The following is an 18,616-nucleotide window of genomic DNA, read 5'->3' as shown; positions in this document are numbered from 1 at the left end:
GTATTTAATATGTTGTTAAAGGGCTATTAGGGCACTGGCTCAGGAGGTAGCCGCTTGGGAACCGGAAGGTTCCCAGTTCAATCCCGGACTCTCCCAGACTTAGTGTCGAAGTGTCCTTGAGCAAGACACTGAACCCCCAATTGCCTCCGATGAGCAGGTTGGTGCCTTGCATGGTTTCCTCCACCGTCGGTGTGTGAATGTGTGTTTGAATGGGTGAATGTGATGCAAAATCATTGTAAAGTGCCTTGGATAAAGGCGCTATATAAATGCACCATTTACCATTTACCATGATGACTTAGATGACTTATTCCACCAACCATTTTGTTGTGAGTGCGAGGGTAAGTGTTTATTATGGAGGACCAGGAACAGAGCAGACACTCGCTGGCTGTGTCAGAAACATCTCACAGAATTAGCATGCCGAGTTCATCATCAGCATAGGCTTTATGCTAACCATACTAATTGAATAGAGGTAGCGCATTTTAAAATTCAGTGCACCTTACTGATCTCTGGGCCTGGAGGAGACAGAAACCCATTTAAAAGACATTCTATAATTGCAAATATAGTCAGTGAGAAAATGATTTATTTTCCTGTGAGTTCTTAAATAAAAAAAATGGGAGGGATAGTGTCACATTTTCTCCAGGGTTTTGTGATGTAAATCTCTATGGCGAAGTCATCTACAGAATAATTTACGTCTGAGTCATAGCATTGTTTGCACACATTTAAGGAACTGGGGACGGATGTTGAGATATGATGCAATTATTTGAATGATTGCAAGTGAAGGGTCATGTGTTTGTAATTAATTCAAGCGGGATTCTAGGATGCTTGAACTTTAAGGCAGTTATGCAGAATCAGTTGTTAGTCTGTCATCACGGCCGCCCCACTCTTGTATAATCGAACTGCAGTTCCACAAAGGAGGAGAAGAAAGCTGTCGATACATGTACGTGACCACGGTGCCAAGAAGTCACTCTCTATCCACATCCAACGCCAAATCTCTTCTTTTAAGAAGACAAGTTTCTTACTGTGGGCAATATAAACAGACCTTTATGGGTCCGTTTTTGCACTCTCAGAGTTGAATTAAAACTGAGGATTTATGTTTGTGTGTGTGTGTGTGTGTGTGTGTGTGTGTGTGTGTGTGTGTGTGTGTGTGTGTGTGTGTGTGTGTGTGTGTGTGTGTGTGTGTGTGTGTGTGTGTGTGTGTGTGTGCGTGCGTGCGTGCGTGCGTGCGTGCGTGCGTGCGTGCGTGCGTGCGTGCGTGCGTGCGTGCGTGCGTGCGCGCGTGCATGTGTGCGTGTGTCCGCACGTGCACGTGTGAGCTTTACAATACTAAACTTACATTATTTAAGACAGTCCAGCTTGATTCCAACCTGGGTTGAAATCCTGGCATGTGTTCTACTGTTCTTCCGTACAGTGGAACACACACAGTACATGTGAGCGCACACGTGTGTGTGTGTGTGTGTGTGTGTGTGTGTGTGTGTGTGTGTGTGTGTGTGTGTGTGTGTGTGTGTGTGTGTGTGTGTGTGTGTGTGTGTGTGTGTGTGTGCGTGCGTGCGCGTGTCTAAGTGCTTCTCCAGCCAGCAGACAGTGAATGATGGGTCTGACTATGGCGGTCCGTACGACAGTAAAGACAACTGTTCCTGTCCCTGTAAAACACACCACCACCATGCTCACTGGCTGGAGGACGTATAGCATAGGGCGGCCTTCTTATGGCTATTCCATTCCACCCAGAGGATGCACATGCACGGATGCACAGTTGCACACAGACATGCATGCATGTCACACACGCACAAGCACGCTTGCACCCACGCACGCACACCATCATGAAAAATACCTGCACATCACTCAAACGTACACACACGCACACAGACACACACACACACACACACACACACACACACACACACCCACACACATAGTAAAGAGTTTATGGGGGTACAGAGGTAGTAGTTTGCAGTTTGAAAGGCGCTTTGAGAGTCGCTAATGTCAGAGCTAGGCTAAACTAAAAAACATAGCCTTCAGTCAAAATACACCCACAGATTGGCTCTCACACACAGACACAAGCACACACACACACACACACACACACACACACACACACACACACACACACACACACACACACACACACACACACACACACACACACACACACACACACACACACACACACACACACACACACACACACACACACACACACACACACACACACACACACACACACCTGTTTGACGTCCGTGGCCATGTCTCTGCTGGCCCGGACACACCTGTACTGTATGTGTCTGCTTGTGCTCAGACTGAGACAGCAGTTTAAGTGAGAAACCATCAGGTCTGGCAGCGCATGACGGTGTGTGTGTGTGTGTGTGTGTGTGTGTGTGTGTGTGTGTGTGTGTGTGTGTGTGTGTGTGTGTGTGTGTGTGTGTGTGTGTGTGTGTGTGTGTGTGTGTGTGTGTGTGTGTGTGTGTGTGTGTGTGTGTGTGTGTGTGTGTGTGAGGGGGCGAGAGTGAGAGACAAACAGAGAGGGTAACAGAGACAGACAAAGAAAGAGAGAGGGGAGAATGTGTGCCATTTCAATTCTGTACAAAACTTTCGCCTTGAGGAAATTACCTCTGCCATGCCAGAACAAAAGAATCTGCAAGCCACAGACAAACAGACCAGCAGACGAGCAGAGAAGCAGACAGCAGTCCAGACTGCTGCTGGATGGGCACAACACACCCAGTGCTTGTCCACAACAGCTTCTGTCGCACAAGGACAGAACCGTGCCAAACGTTTGGGTCCGATGCCGATCAGAGTTGTGGAGAGTCCCAGACCGCAGATTTCCGATGTTTTGACTTATATTTTGTAAGTGCACAATCTTTCAATCAATTTGAAAAACTTGATTTAACAAGATTTGATTTAAGTTTCTATTTGAGAACATTTAACTTGTAAGAAAACAAACAAATAATAATAAACACACAACCTATTCAAATTTGTTTTCCAAATAACCGAAATACAACAACGCATCGCAATGAAGATTTTTTATCCCCCTCTCTCTCTCTGTCTCTTTCTCTCTCTCTCTCTCTCACATACCCAAAATAGGGACGCCAGGTTGAAAGTGATAAAAAATCGGGACATATTACCAATATCTGTCATCAAAAAACTCAAATAATGGCTGATACAGTACAGTATATCAACCAGACTGATATTTCGGTGGGGCTGTACTTCTGCTCTAGTTTTGCTAAAGCAACACAGCAGCTCTGTTTATGGGAGAGACAGACACAGGCAAGCAGACGTACAGACAGACCGTCTGACATTCTCTCCCTGCATATCTGATATACGACAGACTGACAAGACCCGCCAACCCACCGACCGGCTGGAGTCCGAAACCGAGCGCGACGGTTCACCGAAATGTCATCTGGTGACAGAGAAAGGCAAGTGGGAGGGGTAAACAAAGACAAGGCACAAAAAACAAGGCAAGTGGAGACAGAAGGCCATAGGGGACAAGGGAAGGAGGGAGGATGCGGGAGGAAGGCAATGAAATGGGAGAAAATGAACTCCTACTCTCGCTCTGTTCTGAAGCAGGAGGGGGAGTGGGGGGAAGGGGGAGGGGGGGTCGGGGAGGGTGACTGAGGGCGGCGGAACATCAAAGGGTAAGGGAATATGGGTTTGACCCTGGGAGAGAAGGTCACTGGGCCACGACCTCTGACATCTGTAAAGATACAGTTACTCCGAAGCATCTTCAGCACACACTCACATGCACACTCACACACACACACACACACACACACACACACACACACACACGAGCGCGCGCATACGCGCACATGGTCACATGTACATGCACAGCACACTAAGAATGGAGGAAAAAAAGCTTATCTGCCTCTTTCAGTTGTTTCTGCCAGCTTTGTTGTCTATATTTATAGTTTCCTGTCTCTCTCCCTCTCGCTCTTTCTCTCACTCATATCTTCCCAATTAAACACACACATGTACACGGCCTAAAAATAAATGCCTTTCTGTCCGCCAGTGTGCACATGGCTGCACACACAAACAAACACATTTACATTACTTAGGGTTCAGATATTAGATGTCACAACCCTAGCGCTCCTATTCTGCGGATAACATTCAGCGAAGACAGCCGATCTACAATCTCACAACGCGTTGCAACGCGACATGTTGTGAGCCTTTAGATCAGATATCTTCGAGCAAAAGCAGCAAGGGGCCTAGTAGAAAGCCCTTGGGAATCAGGTCAACTAAGTATAAGGGTTAAGTGGCTAAAAGCACATCTCTGCCTCGCAGGCAAGAAGCTGCCAATTAGCTGCAGAGGCTGAATGGAGTTACAGTAGTCGTTGTGGACTATGTATGTCATCTGTGACATTCTAGCAAGAAGTCCAGTGACCCTATCCAAGACTGACAAATATCAGGATATCATCAGGAAATACTTACTAGGAAATACCCCCAAGACCCTTTACACGTGGAGAGGAGGTAATAGCTAGAGTATCACACACACACACACACACACACACACACACACACACACACATGAACACGCACATTAAGTTATCTATCCTTCTTGTGAGCCTATTAACCTGTGTTATATCACTTCCTAGGTAGACAGCTGGGTCTACGTTATGTAACACACAAACACACACACATGCACGCACGCCCGCACAGTCTCACACACACACACGCACACGCACACACACACACACACACACACACACACACACACACACACACACACACACACACACACACACACACACACACGCTGAATTAATCATTTATTGCTAAATCATGAGCACATCTCTTGTAAACTCGACATAATCCTTTAATTCTTACCAGTATAGACCAATAGCCAGTAGCCGTTGTGAAATCGACATTAGAATGTTCAGTCCTCAACCTCCCTAACCTGAAAAGGTTGGTCTCTGCATGATTGTATGTGGTGGCAAACACAATTTTATAGATTTGTCGATTAAATCAACTAATGTCGAGTGTCGACTAATTTATTGTTTAGTCGATAAATTCCTATGACTATTAGCATTAGTCAACTAAGAATCTTTAAGTCGTGGACAGCCCTGCAGATCTTGCAGTATCACCACTCTTGTTACAGGAGAGAGGCATCAGGGTTGTGTTGTAATTCAGTTCTGCTCACGATAAACATGAGGCATCAGTGGTCACAGTAGTCCTGGTAGGTCCTCCTACTGCAGGAAATATAGATAGCAAATACCAGTGGTTCTCAAACATATTGATGTCAAGGACCCCCAACTTGATATGTATTTGGCGGCGGACCCCCATTTGAAATTATTTTGTGCCAGGGACCCCCATCAGAGAAGATTTGTCAACATTGTTCGACAATAGCTGATTTACAAGCTCACGTGTTGCACCGCAATGCGTTGTGAGCTTGAGGATCAAAATAGCCAAAAAATAAAATAGGGCTTAAGTGTTTAAAACGTTCCTGATTGTGCCTGGGACCCCACTTTGACAACCAGTGATCTAAACATGTATGGATGAGTTTACACTGGAACAGGGCAAATATGAAAAGCAAATTATTTTCATTTTCAATCCTACGAGGCCGCTGGATCTAACAGCCAGGGGTCTCATTTGTCAAGCCAGATACACAGTCATGGGGAACGGCAGTAGACTAGCAACACATTATCTACCCAGTTTACTAAAACTGTCACTGTGCATGTTGTACGTGGTCTGAATGGCTTTAAAGCTCTGTTATTCAGCACCTCTTGCATGCCGGTGTCGTGTCCATGGATTCAAGCAGAATAAAGTCCTAATGTGCGACTGGTGAAACGGTGTGAAAGGAGACACACACAAACTAGTGCTGATTCCTAATCAATTAACACAATATTACAAAATTACGATGATTTAGTGATATTGTTCCTGGTGTTCTACATACAGCCAACCAGGTGAAGAAATCACAGATTGAGGCTTTTATATGAAATATCCGAGACTATTAAGATTTTATGGAAGATGCTTCTGAACATAATTGCTAGTTTGACCACTTCAAATGCTCTAATCTTAAAACAATAACGAGGGCTTATAGATTGGCTATTATCGCTGCGCAGCATGCTTCCAAGACATGCTGGCTTCTATGGAACCCAAATGATTGAAATCAGTCTGAGAACGACTGGGAACTTAAATCCATGCGTGCAGAGGAAAAGAGACACGCTGCACAGATCTGCTATTTTTGATGACGAGGTTCGGTGTAGACGGAAACAAGACGTCCAAGTACAGTTGCAACTCAGGTTCGTTTCACTGAGACTAGAGGGCTTAAGTCAGTGGTTCTCAAACTTTTTGATGTCAAGGACCCCCAAAATGGGAACCCCCTGATCCCCCCCCCCCCCCCCCCCACCCCCTGAGGACCCCTGGTGGTCCCCGGACCCCACTTTGAGAACCAATGGTTTAAGTGGTTAAGCATTAATGTGACTAAACTATTAATGAATCACACCGCGGGACTGATTAGGCTGGAGATTGTTTTGCCATTTTGTCAGGATCATACAGTCATGAGGTGATGACAAGTCAAGTCATTTGGATAATTTATGTGACAGAGACGGCAACTCAACTCATAATCATTGGTTTTCCACCAGCGGAGGTCATAGGGAGAAGACTGCTGGGTGTGAGGTGATTGAATTTAATCTACACCGAGTCACAGACAGTTTCACACCCCTGTAATAGGCCTACTGTGTGTGTGTGTGTGTGTGTGTGTGTGTGTGTGTGTGTGTGTGTGTGTGTGTGTGTGTGTGTGTGTGTGTGTGTGTGTGTGTGTGTGTGTGTGTGTGTGTGTGTGTGTGTGTGTGTGTGTGTGTGTGTGTGTCTGTTATGGTTGGCCTGTGCTGTGCTATCGTTCAGACAGGAAGGAAGTTTGGCTTTCCAGCATTTACTCTCCACACAGCAAAGACTTTCTGACCGCACACGCACACGCACACGCACACGCACACGCACACGCACACGCACACACATTACTTGAGAACAGTACATTCATATCGGATGGATGTAGAGAACTGTGTACGCACACATTTACATACTGTACACACGCGCACACACACACGCACAGGGCAGCATGGGAACAGTACACACACTGCCATAACCCATCCCTTTGTAAGAAGAAATGGAGCATATTAAGGCACTGTATAGCAGTATCTGTTGAGATCTGTATACAAATTAAGTCACATCCATTCACATGGATAAATTCTACGGCCGTGACATATGGGAATACTTGGAGGCAAATGTCAATGTGCAGTCTTACCTACAATTATCTGTACTGTACAATTATGTTCACTGTTAATAAGATACATTATTTCCAGTCCCTATAATTCCCTGTTTTCCACACACTGATTTAACCACTTAAGCCAGTGGTAAAGTGCATTAGTCTGTGGGACTATTTGCCTCTATTGAGAAGAATGGAAGAGTCCAGGCAAGGCCTATTTACAAAAGGAAAAATTGCGAATCGAACACATTGTGAGCTTGTAGATCTGCTATCTTCACTTTTTTGGTTATTACATTTTTTGATAGAAAAATAAAGGGATGCCAGGTTCAAATTGGTTGACTCTCCTTCTTCAATCATCCATGCTGAAAGCAATTTATAGGTTGCTGTTGTTGTCTGTGATAATGGCCCCAGCTAGCATCTAATAATAACTTATGAAGCATAGACTGGAGTTCAGAATGCAGTTCCCTTGCATGAATATACTCACATTTGACTAGGGGTCACATTCGACTCTCTCTCTCGCTCTCTCATAATCAATGTGAGAACGCTGAAAAACTCAGTATCTAAACCATGTCAATACAACTCTGGCATATTATGCATTTATAATATTTGTTCAGATTCTAGATACCACACACCAGTGTATTACACTTGGGCCTGGATCGCTGGATCTATGGAATAACAAGCCTGACTGAGAGTCTAACTAACTACAAGGCTATGGTGCTCCTTACACCCAACCAGACCAAAGTGGTTTCCTGACCGATGCCATATTTTTGGGTCCGATGCTGATCCTGGAGAAATTCTCTGCCTGTATTTGGATAGTACAGTGTAGAGAGTGACAGGAAACAGGAAGAGAGTGATGGGAAGTGACACGCAGCAAAGGTTGTGACTCGTCAGGTTCGGGAATCAAACCTGCGACTCTTGAGCCGCCTTAACCACTAGGCCATCGGCGCCCCGATCACTGATGTTTTGACTAATATTCTGTGAAAAAGCGCAGCATTTTAGAATCAATTACAAAAACTTAGATTGTATTAAAGTTTCTAATTGAGTATTTAACTTCATTTATAGAGGAAATTCCATGGCAATCGAGCCAGTAGGTTTGCTTAGATCCATCTACCACCAAAGTGATGGTAGATGGATGGACGGATCAACAGACCGACATCACCATTCTTAGAGCCTAATAGCCTTCCTAGGTGGCACCTTTGTATTTGCAGTTTGCATTTGTCATGAAAGCATCTCGATCCGCTCCTCTGTGACTTGGCTGTCTGTGCTTTGTCTTGGATCTCTTGTTTTCTCCATCAAGTGCCTTCCATCACCACAGGCCTTAACACTCTGTCTACAAAGTCTCTCTTTATCTCTCCGTTTAAACTATTCTCCCCCCCCCCTCCCCCACCCCCACCCCCTAGGGGAGATGTCTGTGCTTTTCAATGTATTAGGGACTATACTGTCCTCCAATGGCCAAACTGCATCACTGCGGCTGTTTATCCCCCTTTCCTCTGAACAACAGCTGAGCTGACCGGCAGGGGAACCACAGAGAACAGAGAACCTGCTGAATTATGCAGCATCACTCCAGGAGAGACTGAGAGAGAGAGAGAGAGTGAAGCTCGATTCACACTTCGTCGCATGGTGGTGTCGCGCGCAGAAAGTAGCTGACCTACAAGCTCACAACGCGTCGCGGATGCGACGCGTTGTGAGCTTGTAGGTCGGCTGTTTTCGGCGCGCAACGCCGTCCTGCGACGAAGCATAAATTAGGCTTTTAAGCGAGGGAGGTCTGAAAGAGTAGACAGACGCACAGTCGGGACATGCAGGCATAGCGAGGAAGCCAGGCACCAGACAAACAGATACACACAGGTATACACGCAGCTCAATGGACACGCAGTTACAGGCGGACAGACACGTGTACAAAAAGACAAAAGGCAGGTGGATATAACCGCGCCATACGGCCGGAGCAGACAAGATAAGAAGTGCACAGACCGAAACGACCCAAGCTTTAATTAATTAGAGTGCAAAAACACTGCAGGGCTGTGTGAGCTGCCTGAAAGGTAGTTTACGCCTGCATAGTCACAACAACACACCACCACAACACAGCGCACACAGCACACACAGCACACACACACACACACACACACACACACACACACACACACACAGAACAAGCTTGTATCACGTCTTTCTCTCCAACAGACTTTCAGCTGGGGGTAGGAAAGAAGACAGAGAAAGAAAAGGTTGAAAGTGAGCAGAGGGAGAGAGAGAGAAATACAGATTGGCCAGAAGGGGGGGAGGGGGGATTGGCAGGAAATGAAGGTGGAGAGAAAAGGAAGAGAACATTCTATTAGCTTATATTAGTTACAGTCATTGAACTTGTGAGGAGGAGAGGAGAGGAGAGGAGAGGTGATGAGAGAGGCACAGACAGGGAAAAGGAGACAAAATAGAGAGCGGGGGAGGAGGAAGAGGATGAACCTGAGACGATCATAGAATGGGAAGAGAGGAAGGAGGAGGAGATAGATGGATATAGGAGGTGAATGAAAGCAACAGAATGCATAGCAGACAAAAAAAGACAGAAGGCTGGAGAGCCAGTGGAATAGCAGGGGAGAGGAGAGGAGAGGAGAGGAGACTGGTGATTCTGTGACCTTGCTCTGCCGGCTACAGCGATGCTCTTCAGATCATAGCAAGGTGTTGCAGATAAGAATGAATCCATTCAGTTTACTATAGAGACAAAATGAGAGGAGAGGAGGGTGGGGGGTGGTGATGAGAGAGGGCGAGAGAGGATGAGAGAGAGAGAGAAAGGTGAGTGAGAGGGAGAGTGAGAGAGAGATAGCGAGAAAGACAGAGGCGCCACTGAATGAGAGATAACAGAGGGAGGAAAAAAACAGAGCAAGAGAGATGCAGAGAGAGAGAGACGGTGTGAGAGAATGAGGGGATAATGAGAGACAGATAGTGACGGAGAGCGGGAGAGGGAGAGGGAGAGAACAGGATGAATGATGAAGGCTGTGGAGAAAATGATTCAGTGACTCAAGTTGCTATGAGGCATACAGGAGTGTCTGTGTGTGTGTGTGTGTGTGTGTGTGTGTGTGTGTGTGTGTGTGTGTGTGTGTGTGTGTGTGTGTGTGTGTGTGTGTGTGTGTGTGTGTGTGTGTGTGTGTGTGTGTGTGTGTGTGTGTGTGTGTGCACACTGAGTGGCAATGAAGCAGTAATGCAAAAATATGTGTGCGTGTGTGGAATGATGGGATGGGATGTGTATCGAGTAGTTGTTAGGCAAGCGCGCCAGGAGTGTGTGCGCGTGTGAGTGTGAGTGTGTGTGTGTGTGTGTGTGTGTGTGTGTGTGTGTGTGTGTGTGTGTGTGTGTGTGTGTGTGTGTGTGTGTGTGTGTGTGTGTAGCGGAGTAGCAGAAGTGATTAAATACAACCAGCCAACCAGCCAATAAACAACCAAGCAGGACGTGCTCCACTCCTTAACAACACCCCCCCCCCACCCCCCATCTCCCTCGTTTGCCTACCCATCATGCACCCTCCTCCTCTGTTCTCTCTCTCCTGAAACCCTCACTGACATTTCGTGTTTCTCTTACTCCTCCTCCTGTGTCGCCTATACTCTCTTGATTTGACTTACATATTGTTGCTGTCGGGGCAGAAATAGCTCATATCTCCACATTTCAACTTGTAATGTTTTTTTTTTCTTCATGAATGAATGCCCTACTTTGCGCAAAAGTAGCAAAAATAGACGATCTACAAGCTCACAATGTAACACAACACGTTGTGAGCTTGTAGACCGGCTATTTTTGCTATTTTTAAAAAATAATTTGAGAGCGTAACTGAAATTGTTTACGTGTGTCTGTGGGTTTTATAAATATTGAACCAATGAAAAGTATTAACAAAAGGTTGTGACTAAATAATAACTACATTGGGTCCATTTGGAACACAGGTTATTTTTTCCATTTCCTGAAAAGTAACGTTTTTGGACATACAAGGTTTCCACTCTGACGGCGACAAACATTATCCTCCATGCCTCCTTCAATATTCCCTGGTAAGAAATCCCTGGTAGTCTTCCCTCTTTCCTTAGGCCCCAACCCCCCACCACCCCTCCTTACTCATTTTGTATAATTACTCCTGGGAGCCAACAGAAGAAGACAACATCATCATCACAGCAACAGCCAAGGCTTGGGGGTGCAGACATGTAAAAAGGGATTACTAATAAAATGGTTATCTTGACATCAAAGTCAGCAGTTTATGTATTAGGTACATAATCAATGTTCATCATAACACATTGAATAACAGCCCCTAGAGACCCCTGCAGGTCGTAATGGTTTATCCTGCAATCTGCTTGTTAGATTACAAGGAATCGTGTGTGCAAAGTGGACATTTTGTCATACTATGGCGCAGTGGTGGAAAAAGTACTCAATTTCTTTACTTAAGTAAAAGTACCAATACTGCAAAATAAAAATACTCTGTTACAAGTAAAAGTCCAAATTTCACTTTTTTAATTTACTTAAGTAAAAGTACAAAAAGTATTGGCATCGAAATGTACTTAAAGTACCAAATAGTACTAAATATCTAGCCTAGGTATAAAATAGGGTTAAAGTAGTTAATGTATGTTTCATTATATCATAATTTATATCTGAAAAGTAACTAGTAACTAAAGTTTTCAAATAAATGTAGTGGAGTAAAAGTACAATATTTGCCTCTGATATGTAGTGGAGTAGAAGTAAAGGTATTGGAAATTGGAAATGCTCAAGTAAAGTACAAATACCTCAAAATTGAGTTGTTATAGTGTAATCCTATGTAATGTAGTGATTTATATATTTTTACATGTTGTGTCCTGTAAGTCCATGTGGGCTGGGCACCTTTTGGTGTATGACACAGAAATAAAGAATCTATCTATCTATCTATCTATCATGTACTTAGTTACTTTCCACCAATGCTATGGAGGCACCAAGATAGGTACAGTTCATCCTCCAGGGAGCATGAATGCGCTCAGCAAGTTTCACAGCAATCTGTCAATTAGATGTTGAGATACCTTGTGTGCAAGTGAACATTTTGGCCTAAGGGTGGCGCTAGGGGAAACGCCATGGGGTCACCAAAATCGGTAAAATTCATCCACTGGGGAACATCAAGGTACACAGCCAATTCCATGGCAATTCAGCCAGTAGGTATTTTTCATCTAGTGCTGGACACACTGACTTATATCATAATCCCCACTAGAAACATATCGCTACCCTGAATTTTGACTGCCCTCCCAGGACGATGTTGTCTTCTGCTTTTGATACATTTGTTATAGTCTGTCCTTCACTTATGTGCTGCTCGAGAGTCTAGACGTTGTGCAGACCGGCAAGGATTAATAAGCATAGCCGCTCCCTGGTCTGCAAGGAGGAAGTGAGAACCAGATACTGTCATTGTGAAGATTAAAGGCTGCAGCATACTTCTTCCCCGAAACGAAGTTTGGTAATGTAATAAGAACAGAATGATGACATTGCGGAGAAAAAAGCACAAACGGATTTGCCTGGCTGTTCTTGCACCTCCGTGGGTCGAACATTAGGGCAAAAGACACACAAGGCAGGCCCAGACGGTTGGCGTAACTGTCTGGGCACCTAGGCTGGTAATCCAGGCTGACAGCGCGTCGCGGGTTTGACTCCCGATCCCGACGACCTTCGCTGCGTGTCACCCCCCCCCCCCATCTCTCTCCCCACTGCCCTGTCCCTACTGCCCTGTCAAATATAGGCATAAAAACGCCAAAACAACCCCCCCCCCCCCCCCCCCCCCCCCCCAAAAAAAAGACACCAAAGCAAACATTGTGTGTGATTGGTCTGAAACTCAAGATGCTCACGATTTATCCTGTTTCATTTAAGCAATATGCCAAGAGTGTACCATGGACAGCTTTGAATAAAGGTTGCCTGAGGAGCATAGGAGGTACAGACTTCTATAATTCCTCTCTGAGGAACTAACACACCCAGACGGCAATTAATTAATCGAGAGAGATAGGAACACACTTTGTCCATTGTGTCTGTCGCCAGAAATGGTGAAATCTCTGAGAGAAAAATTATGTCACAGCGTGTCGTCGGATGGTGATGAAAACAAACTCCAGATGGCAAAATGTCTGTTCCAGCACCGTACCGTACACCGTTCCAATACTGTATACAGTGCTGGAACGGGGTCTAACGCTCAGCACTCAAAGCGGTGCCGCAATGAAAACTCAGCGGAGAACTTGTTCACTTTCAGCTAGCCAAAACAAATGTGACTCACTTTGAAGTATGCTGCCAGCTTTACTCCCTATGAGGGTGTAATGTTTAGCATGTCCGTTTATGTAGCATGTTCACTAAAAGGTCTTCACATCTGTTCAAGTATATGATCCATGAAATGAAATCAACAACAACAACAACAACAACAACAAAAGAATGCTCATGGAAGTCATAGAATAAACTTAAATCAGAATTAGGAACTCTTTCTTAATTAGTTTGCACCATAATTCATTCTGAATATAATTCTGTATTTGCTTTTAAACTGGACAATATTGTCTGGCTTCAGTGCATGTTGACATAGAAAACACCTGGTCATGACTTGAACTCATCCTTTCAAAAATGTGTTGCCTCTCAGAAATTAAATAAACTCCAGTCATATCTAGTTAATGAGATTAGAGCAAGGACACAATGTAGGGGACAACTTAGTTTGGAACTTGGCCATGAATCTGGAGACTGGTATACAAGGACTCCTATGGCTGGTTGCACAGGCTGTAGGGAACATTGATTTCAGCTGTGCATATATAAGGATTATTTGTTCAAAAACATAATTTCCTCTAAATATTATTAATTATTTAACTCTAGCATAAATTATTTTGGAAATATTGACGACTGCCAAATTTTACAAATGAATGCATTTAATTTTGGAACAACCTTGGGTTGTATAGCTAGTATCCATATGGGCATTATATATACTGTAGGTCCAAATCGAAATTGTCCATCATCTTTAACCTTTGCTTCTGTGCTCTGTGATTAAATTCAAAAGTTAAAGTCCACTCACTCATCTCATTGTATAATGAAAAGGGTCTCAAAATCACACTCCCATCAAGGGTAATATAACATGAGTACAGCCATTTCACTTAACCAACATTATGCTCCATGGACCATTGAATAGTTTTGTAACATTTTGGCAGAATCTGCTTGCTTTTGTTCATGTGATTTTGAGTCCTGTCTCGCCAATGAGAGTGAATGTAATTGCTACTCCTGGTTCCTCACTTATGTAGCACATAAGTAGGCTAATATATGAAGATGATCAGTAATATTTTAAACCAATATTTGCCCTTCTAGCTATTACAACCTAAAGCTCAAGATCGCTTCAAGCTCCTGCAACTACAACCATCTCTCTTTTCCTTTCTTTTTTCATAGTATTTTAGTGTAACATCGCAACTATTGATACAGTACATCAATTAGAAAATCCTAGCTGTATTAACACCTGCCAGCCTACAAAGGTCACAGGAAAATGGCACGGCTGCCAACCCATTTGTCTTAAATTTTTTAAGAGCAGCATATTATTATAAATACACAGCTCTGCAGCATACGAGACATTTTAAACAAGCATAAATTGTAAAATACTGATATTTTTATTTTTCAAAAATGCAGCAGAAATGTTTTACGCTTGACACAATCCAGCCATCCGCTGAGTCAACAAACCCATATGAAAATAATAATAATAATCAATCAAACATCCTCTAAAGGTTTTTTTTATATATATATATCATTGTGTAAAAGTTAATTGCTTGAGATCCACAATTTTTCAGCTTTCTTTTTCTTGTATTCTGTTGACAAACAATCAACTGAAATATCTCATGGAGGGGTTACTTAGGATGAGAAGAGATTATATAGGCCTCATTGTGACCAAGCTGCATACGTCTGCTAAACAGCGGCACATAGGAGGTTACGAAAAGGCTAGAAGACACAACAGGATAAAGGTCGGCGTAAAAGGTAAAAGACATTAGGATACAGGAATACAGCAGGATATGAGATAGGTACAGTGAGGGTGTTAGGGATTTTGGCAAGAGGACAAGACAGGACATGGGGTATGGTAAGGCAAAGGAAGTAAGGAGGCAGGGGTAATACACAATATCAGATAGGTCCCATAAGGGAGTTGGGGCCTTCAGCAAAAGGATAAGCTTTTAGGTTCATGGGATAGGGTGAAGCAAATGAAGAAAGGGATTTTTGGTGTGTTAGGGGCTTAGAATTTGGGGTTAAGTAAGGGTTGAGTTTAGATTTAGTTGTTTTAGAAGGGTTAGGGTTAGGGCGGTTGTTTCGCTTCTCAGTGGTTTTGGTATTCAGTAATTGTTGGCGCACAGTAGAATCCAAGATAGTTTGTGTGACAAATTTCACTGTCAGTCATCGTAGCTCCCAGACCCTGCCAGGCGGCTTTGCGATGCCAGCTGATTTTTCAGATGGTTTGGCAGCTCACTTACGGCAATGTGGAGGGAGGGCACTGTATATCTGCAGCCAGAGAGTTCTTGATTCTAGACGAGGGTCAGCCATGAGGCACCCATAGCTTTCCCTGACCAATTTGTATTCTTTCTGATCAATGCCTTAGAAGGAACAAGGCTTTAGTAGGTGTTAGTGGTGGTTCAGGCAGGGGCTCCCCTAAGAATACTGGGCCCCCTGATGAGCTGTAACCCTCAGACTAGCCGACTAGCAGACATCATCTATTTTGGGATCCCCTGAATCATTACCACCTCCATCCCTACTTGCAGAGACCCTTGATTAGATTAGATTAAGTTTAGAGATCATTAGAATATGGGGTAAGGTATGTTTTTTTAGTTTACATGGGGTGGGGAGGGGGGGGGGGGTAGACGAATGGTAGGTAAAAGTAAAAGTGGCAAAGGAAAGGATTAAAGGTTAAGGGGGTCATGGTTTTTGGCTGGTGTTCAATCATCAAACCGGTATTGCATTATCTACACAGTACTAGCTCTTCATCCAATGGTCAAATGAACAGACAGGATGTGTATGGATAAGGAGTCCTACTGTATAGCTCTACTGGAACATCTAAATGGGCACCTAGATGCGTACATAGCGCAGAATTATAGAAATGACAGTGCATAGCAAATATAGCTTTTAAATAAAGGTACTGTGTACATACTACGGTGGGTGAGATAGAAAGACTACCAGCCTTGCTTCAGGACATCTATACATTTACAGTAATATCTGAAATGAAAGCGATAAATGTGGTTAAATAAGTCATGTTTTAATGCAAGAGCAGTAAATGCTATAAATCATAATATATCATCTTTATCTCTCCGTTCTATTTACAAGACTTGAACATATAGCTGGTTAGAGTGATTCTTCAATAATTCTGGCAACTGTTCGGAGGCCCTCTCTTCTACCTAATTGAATTTTCTCCCTCGCCTCACTCGTCCTCGCTCTTTGTCAACGGGTTTTTTTCCGACACACTATTGTATCTCTCTTATTTTTTTCCCCTACAGTTGTGAAATCCCTCTCTGAAGTCTTCCCCACAGTTTGACCAACCTTTCCTCTCTCTCACGTGCTGATTTTGAAATCCCCTCATTCCCTGCATCTGTTTCATGTCTCATTATCGAATCATTTTTTTTCCTCCCACTTTGTTTTTCTTTAGTTTTATGGATTCTTTTCTTTTCTTTTATCTTATCTTCCTCCTCAGCTTTGTTTGATCCTTGGCGGACAGGGCCTTTGAGCTTTACATGGAAAAATGCTACATTCACATTTCACAGGTTGTTTCAACTTGACGTCTTCAGTCTGTATGTGGTAACTCCTCACGCTCGCTTCCTGCCCGAGTTCAGTTCGATGTCCAGCTCAGCACAGTTCCGGTTCAGTCGTGTTCTGTAGTCCAGGACAGGCGTAGGTGTAAAAGGACCTGTAACTGAACCCACTTTTCCATGACAGCCATCCATCTGCAGGGTGTATAGAAAAAGCAGACTATTTCTATTCCAAAGCAAGTTGTGTGATGTTTGATGGCTGTCTTCAGGGCGAGCCCCCTTGTTCTGAACGGTGACGTAACCGATGCATAGAACTACAATTCCCAGGCTCCTTCCCGTTTTGCATTTCCAACATGCAACACACAGCTGTTTTGTCTTTCCATCCTGTTACTGATAATGTCTTTCTCTCTGTTTGTTTGTAACAATCCTGCAGGGCAATTAGTAGAGGTATTTATGTCTTTTGTCGTGAGAGTGTTGGTGTGTGTATTTATGTGTGTGTTTGTCTGCATGTTGAGTGTGAGTGTGAACATGTGGTGTCAGCCGTCTCTCTGTATGCGCGCGAACACATCGCCGCGGTTATACGCGCGTGGTGGAGTGTGTGTGCGCGGCGATGTGCGTGTGCGGCAAGTGCGTATTGCTGTACGGACTGTGGTGCGTGTATCCCTGGTGAGGGTGGCCCAGCCTCATCGCCGCCACCGAACCCGGGGTCATGGGGGTCATGGGGGTCGCCGGGGTGACCGGGTGCGACCCGGGGGTGACGGGCAGCGACCCGGGGGTGAGGGAGGTCATGAGAGGCACGTCGTCGGGGGAGCGGCGCAGCGTCAGGGTGTAATCGGGCGGGCAGGTGAGGCGCACGGTGTCCAGCGTGCTGTAGATGTCCTGGGTGTCGAGGCCGTCCAGCGCGTCCAGCGTGTCCAGAGTGTGGTGGTGGTGAGCGTTGTTCCTCTCGTCTGCCGAGGCAGCGTCGCACTCCAACTGCTTCACCTGCGTGGAGCGATGGAGGGATGGACGGACGGAAGGACGGACGGACAGATGGATGGGTAAAGACATTCATGGATGGATGGATTGATGAGTAGAAGGATTAATTTATTGATGGATGGATGGACGGACGGACGGACCAAAAAGAAGAGGGATCGATGGCGAATAAAGTAATTGATGATGGCGTGGGTGGACAGACAGATAAATGGACGAGAAAGAGCAAAGAGGAAGGACAAGGAAGGGAAAGAAGAGGTGGAGGAGGAGGAGGAGAATGGAGGCAGAGAGATGAAACACAAGAGATGGGAAGTTAAGTGACTCATTATATTCCACTGCTGCCTTAGGTCACAGGAACAACAGCCCTTTGTGACAGCCATCATTTCAGCGGCCAGTCAGTGCGTACAGTCTGCATGCGGTGTGACAGCCTTTCTCCCAGGTGTGTGTGTTCTACTTAAGCCATGAAGACCGGGAAAGCATCTGTCATTTTAGATTTGAACTACTTTAAACATTATTTCATACTTTGGCTATTCATGAAAAATATATATATATATTTTTTAAAGCCAACCTTTGTAAAATATTTTGTTCCAGGGACCTCCAGAAGCAAAAATTTGAGTTAAAAAAAAGTTGTTTCAAAAGATATATGTATTCAAAGATTTGCACAAATGTTCAACAAACGACAAATGATTTTTCAAAAATAGCAGATCTACAAGCTCATAGCGCAGCACTCGGTGCCGTGCTATGAGCTTGTATATCTGCTAT

The 18,616-nt window shown here is 44.5% G+C and overlaps 1 protein-coding gene across 1 annotated transcript in view; it reads right to left on the bottom strand.

Annotated features, from left to right (window-relative positions):
- Positions 1-17,458: 17,458 nt before the first annotated feature.
- LOC311064497 (neuroligin-4, X-linked-like) overlaps positions 17,459-18,616 on the bottom strand; it is a gene marked incomplete at its 3' end in the record, with an annotated part of 16,977 nt that continues 15,819 nt past the window's right edge. Inside the window, exon 8 of the mRNA XM_084084338.1 lies at positions 17,459-17,866. Coding sequence (XP_083940464.1) covers positions 17,459-17,866 — 408 coding nt within the window. The remainder of the gene's footprint in view (positions 17,867-18,616) is intronic.

Source organism: Gymnoscopelus microlampas (assembly GCF_963454915.1).
Source record: "Gymnoscopelus microlampas genome assembly, chromosome: 17".
NCBI classification, from domain to species: domain Eukaryota; kingdom Metazoa; phylum Chordata; class Actinopteri; order Myctophiformes; family Myctophidae; genus Gymnoscopelus; species Gymnoscopelus microlampas.
Note: the sequence above shows the minus strand (reverse complement) of the source record. Positions and strands in the feature narration are given on the sequence as shown.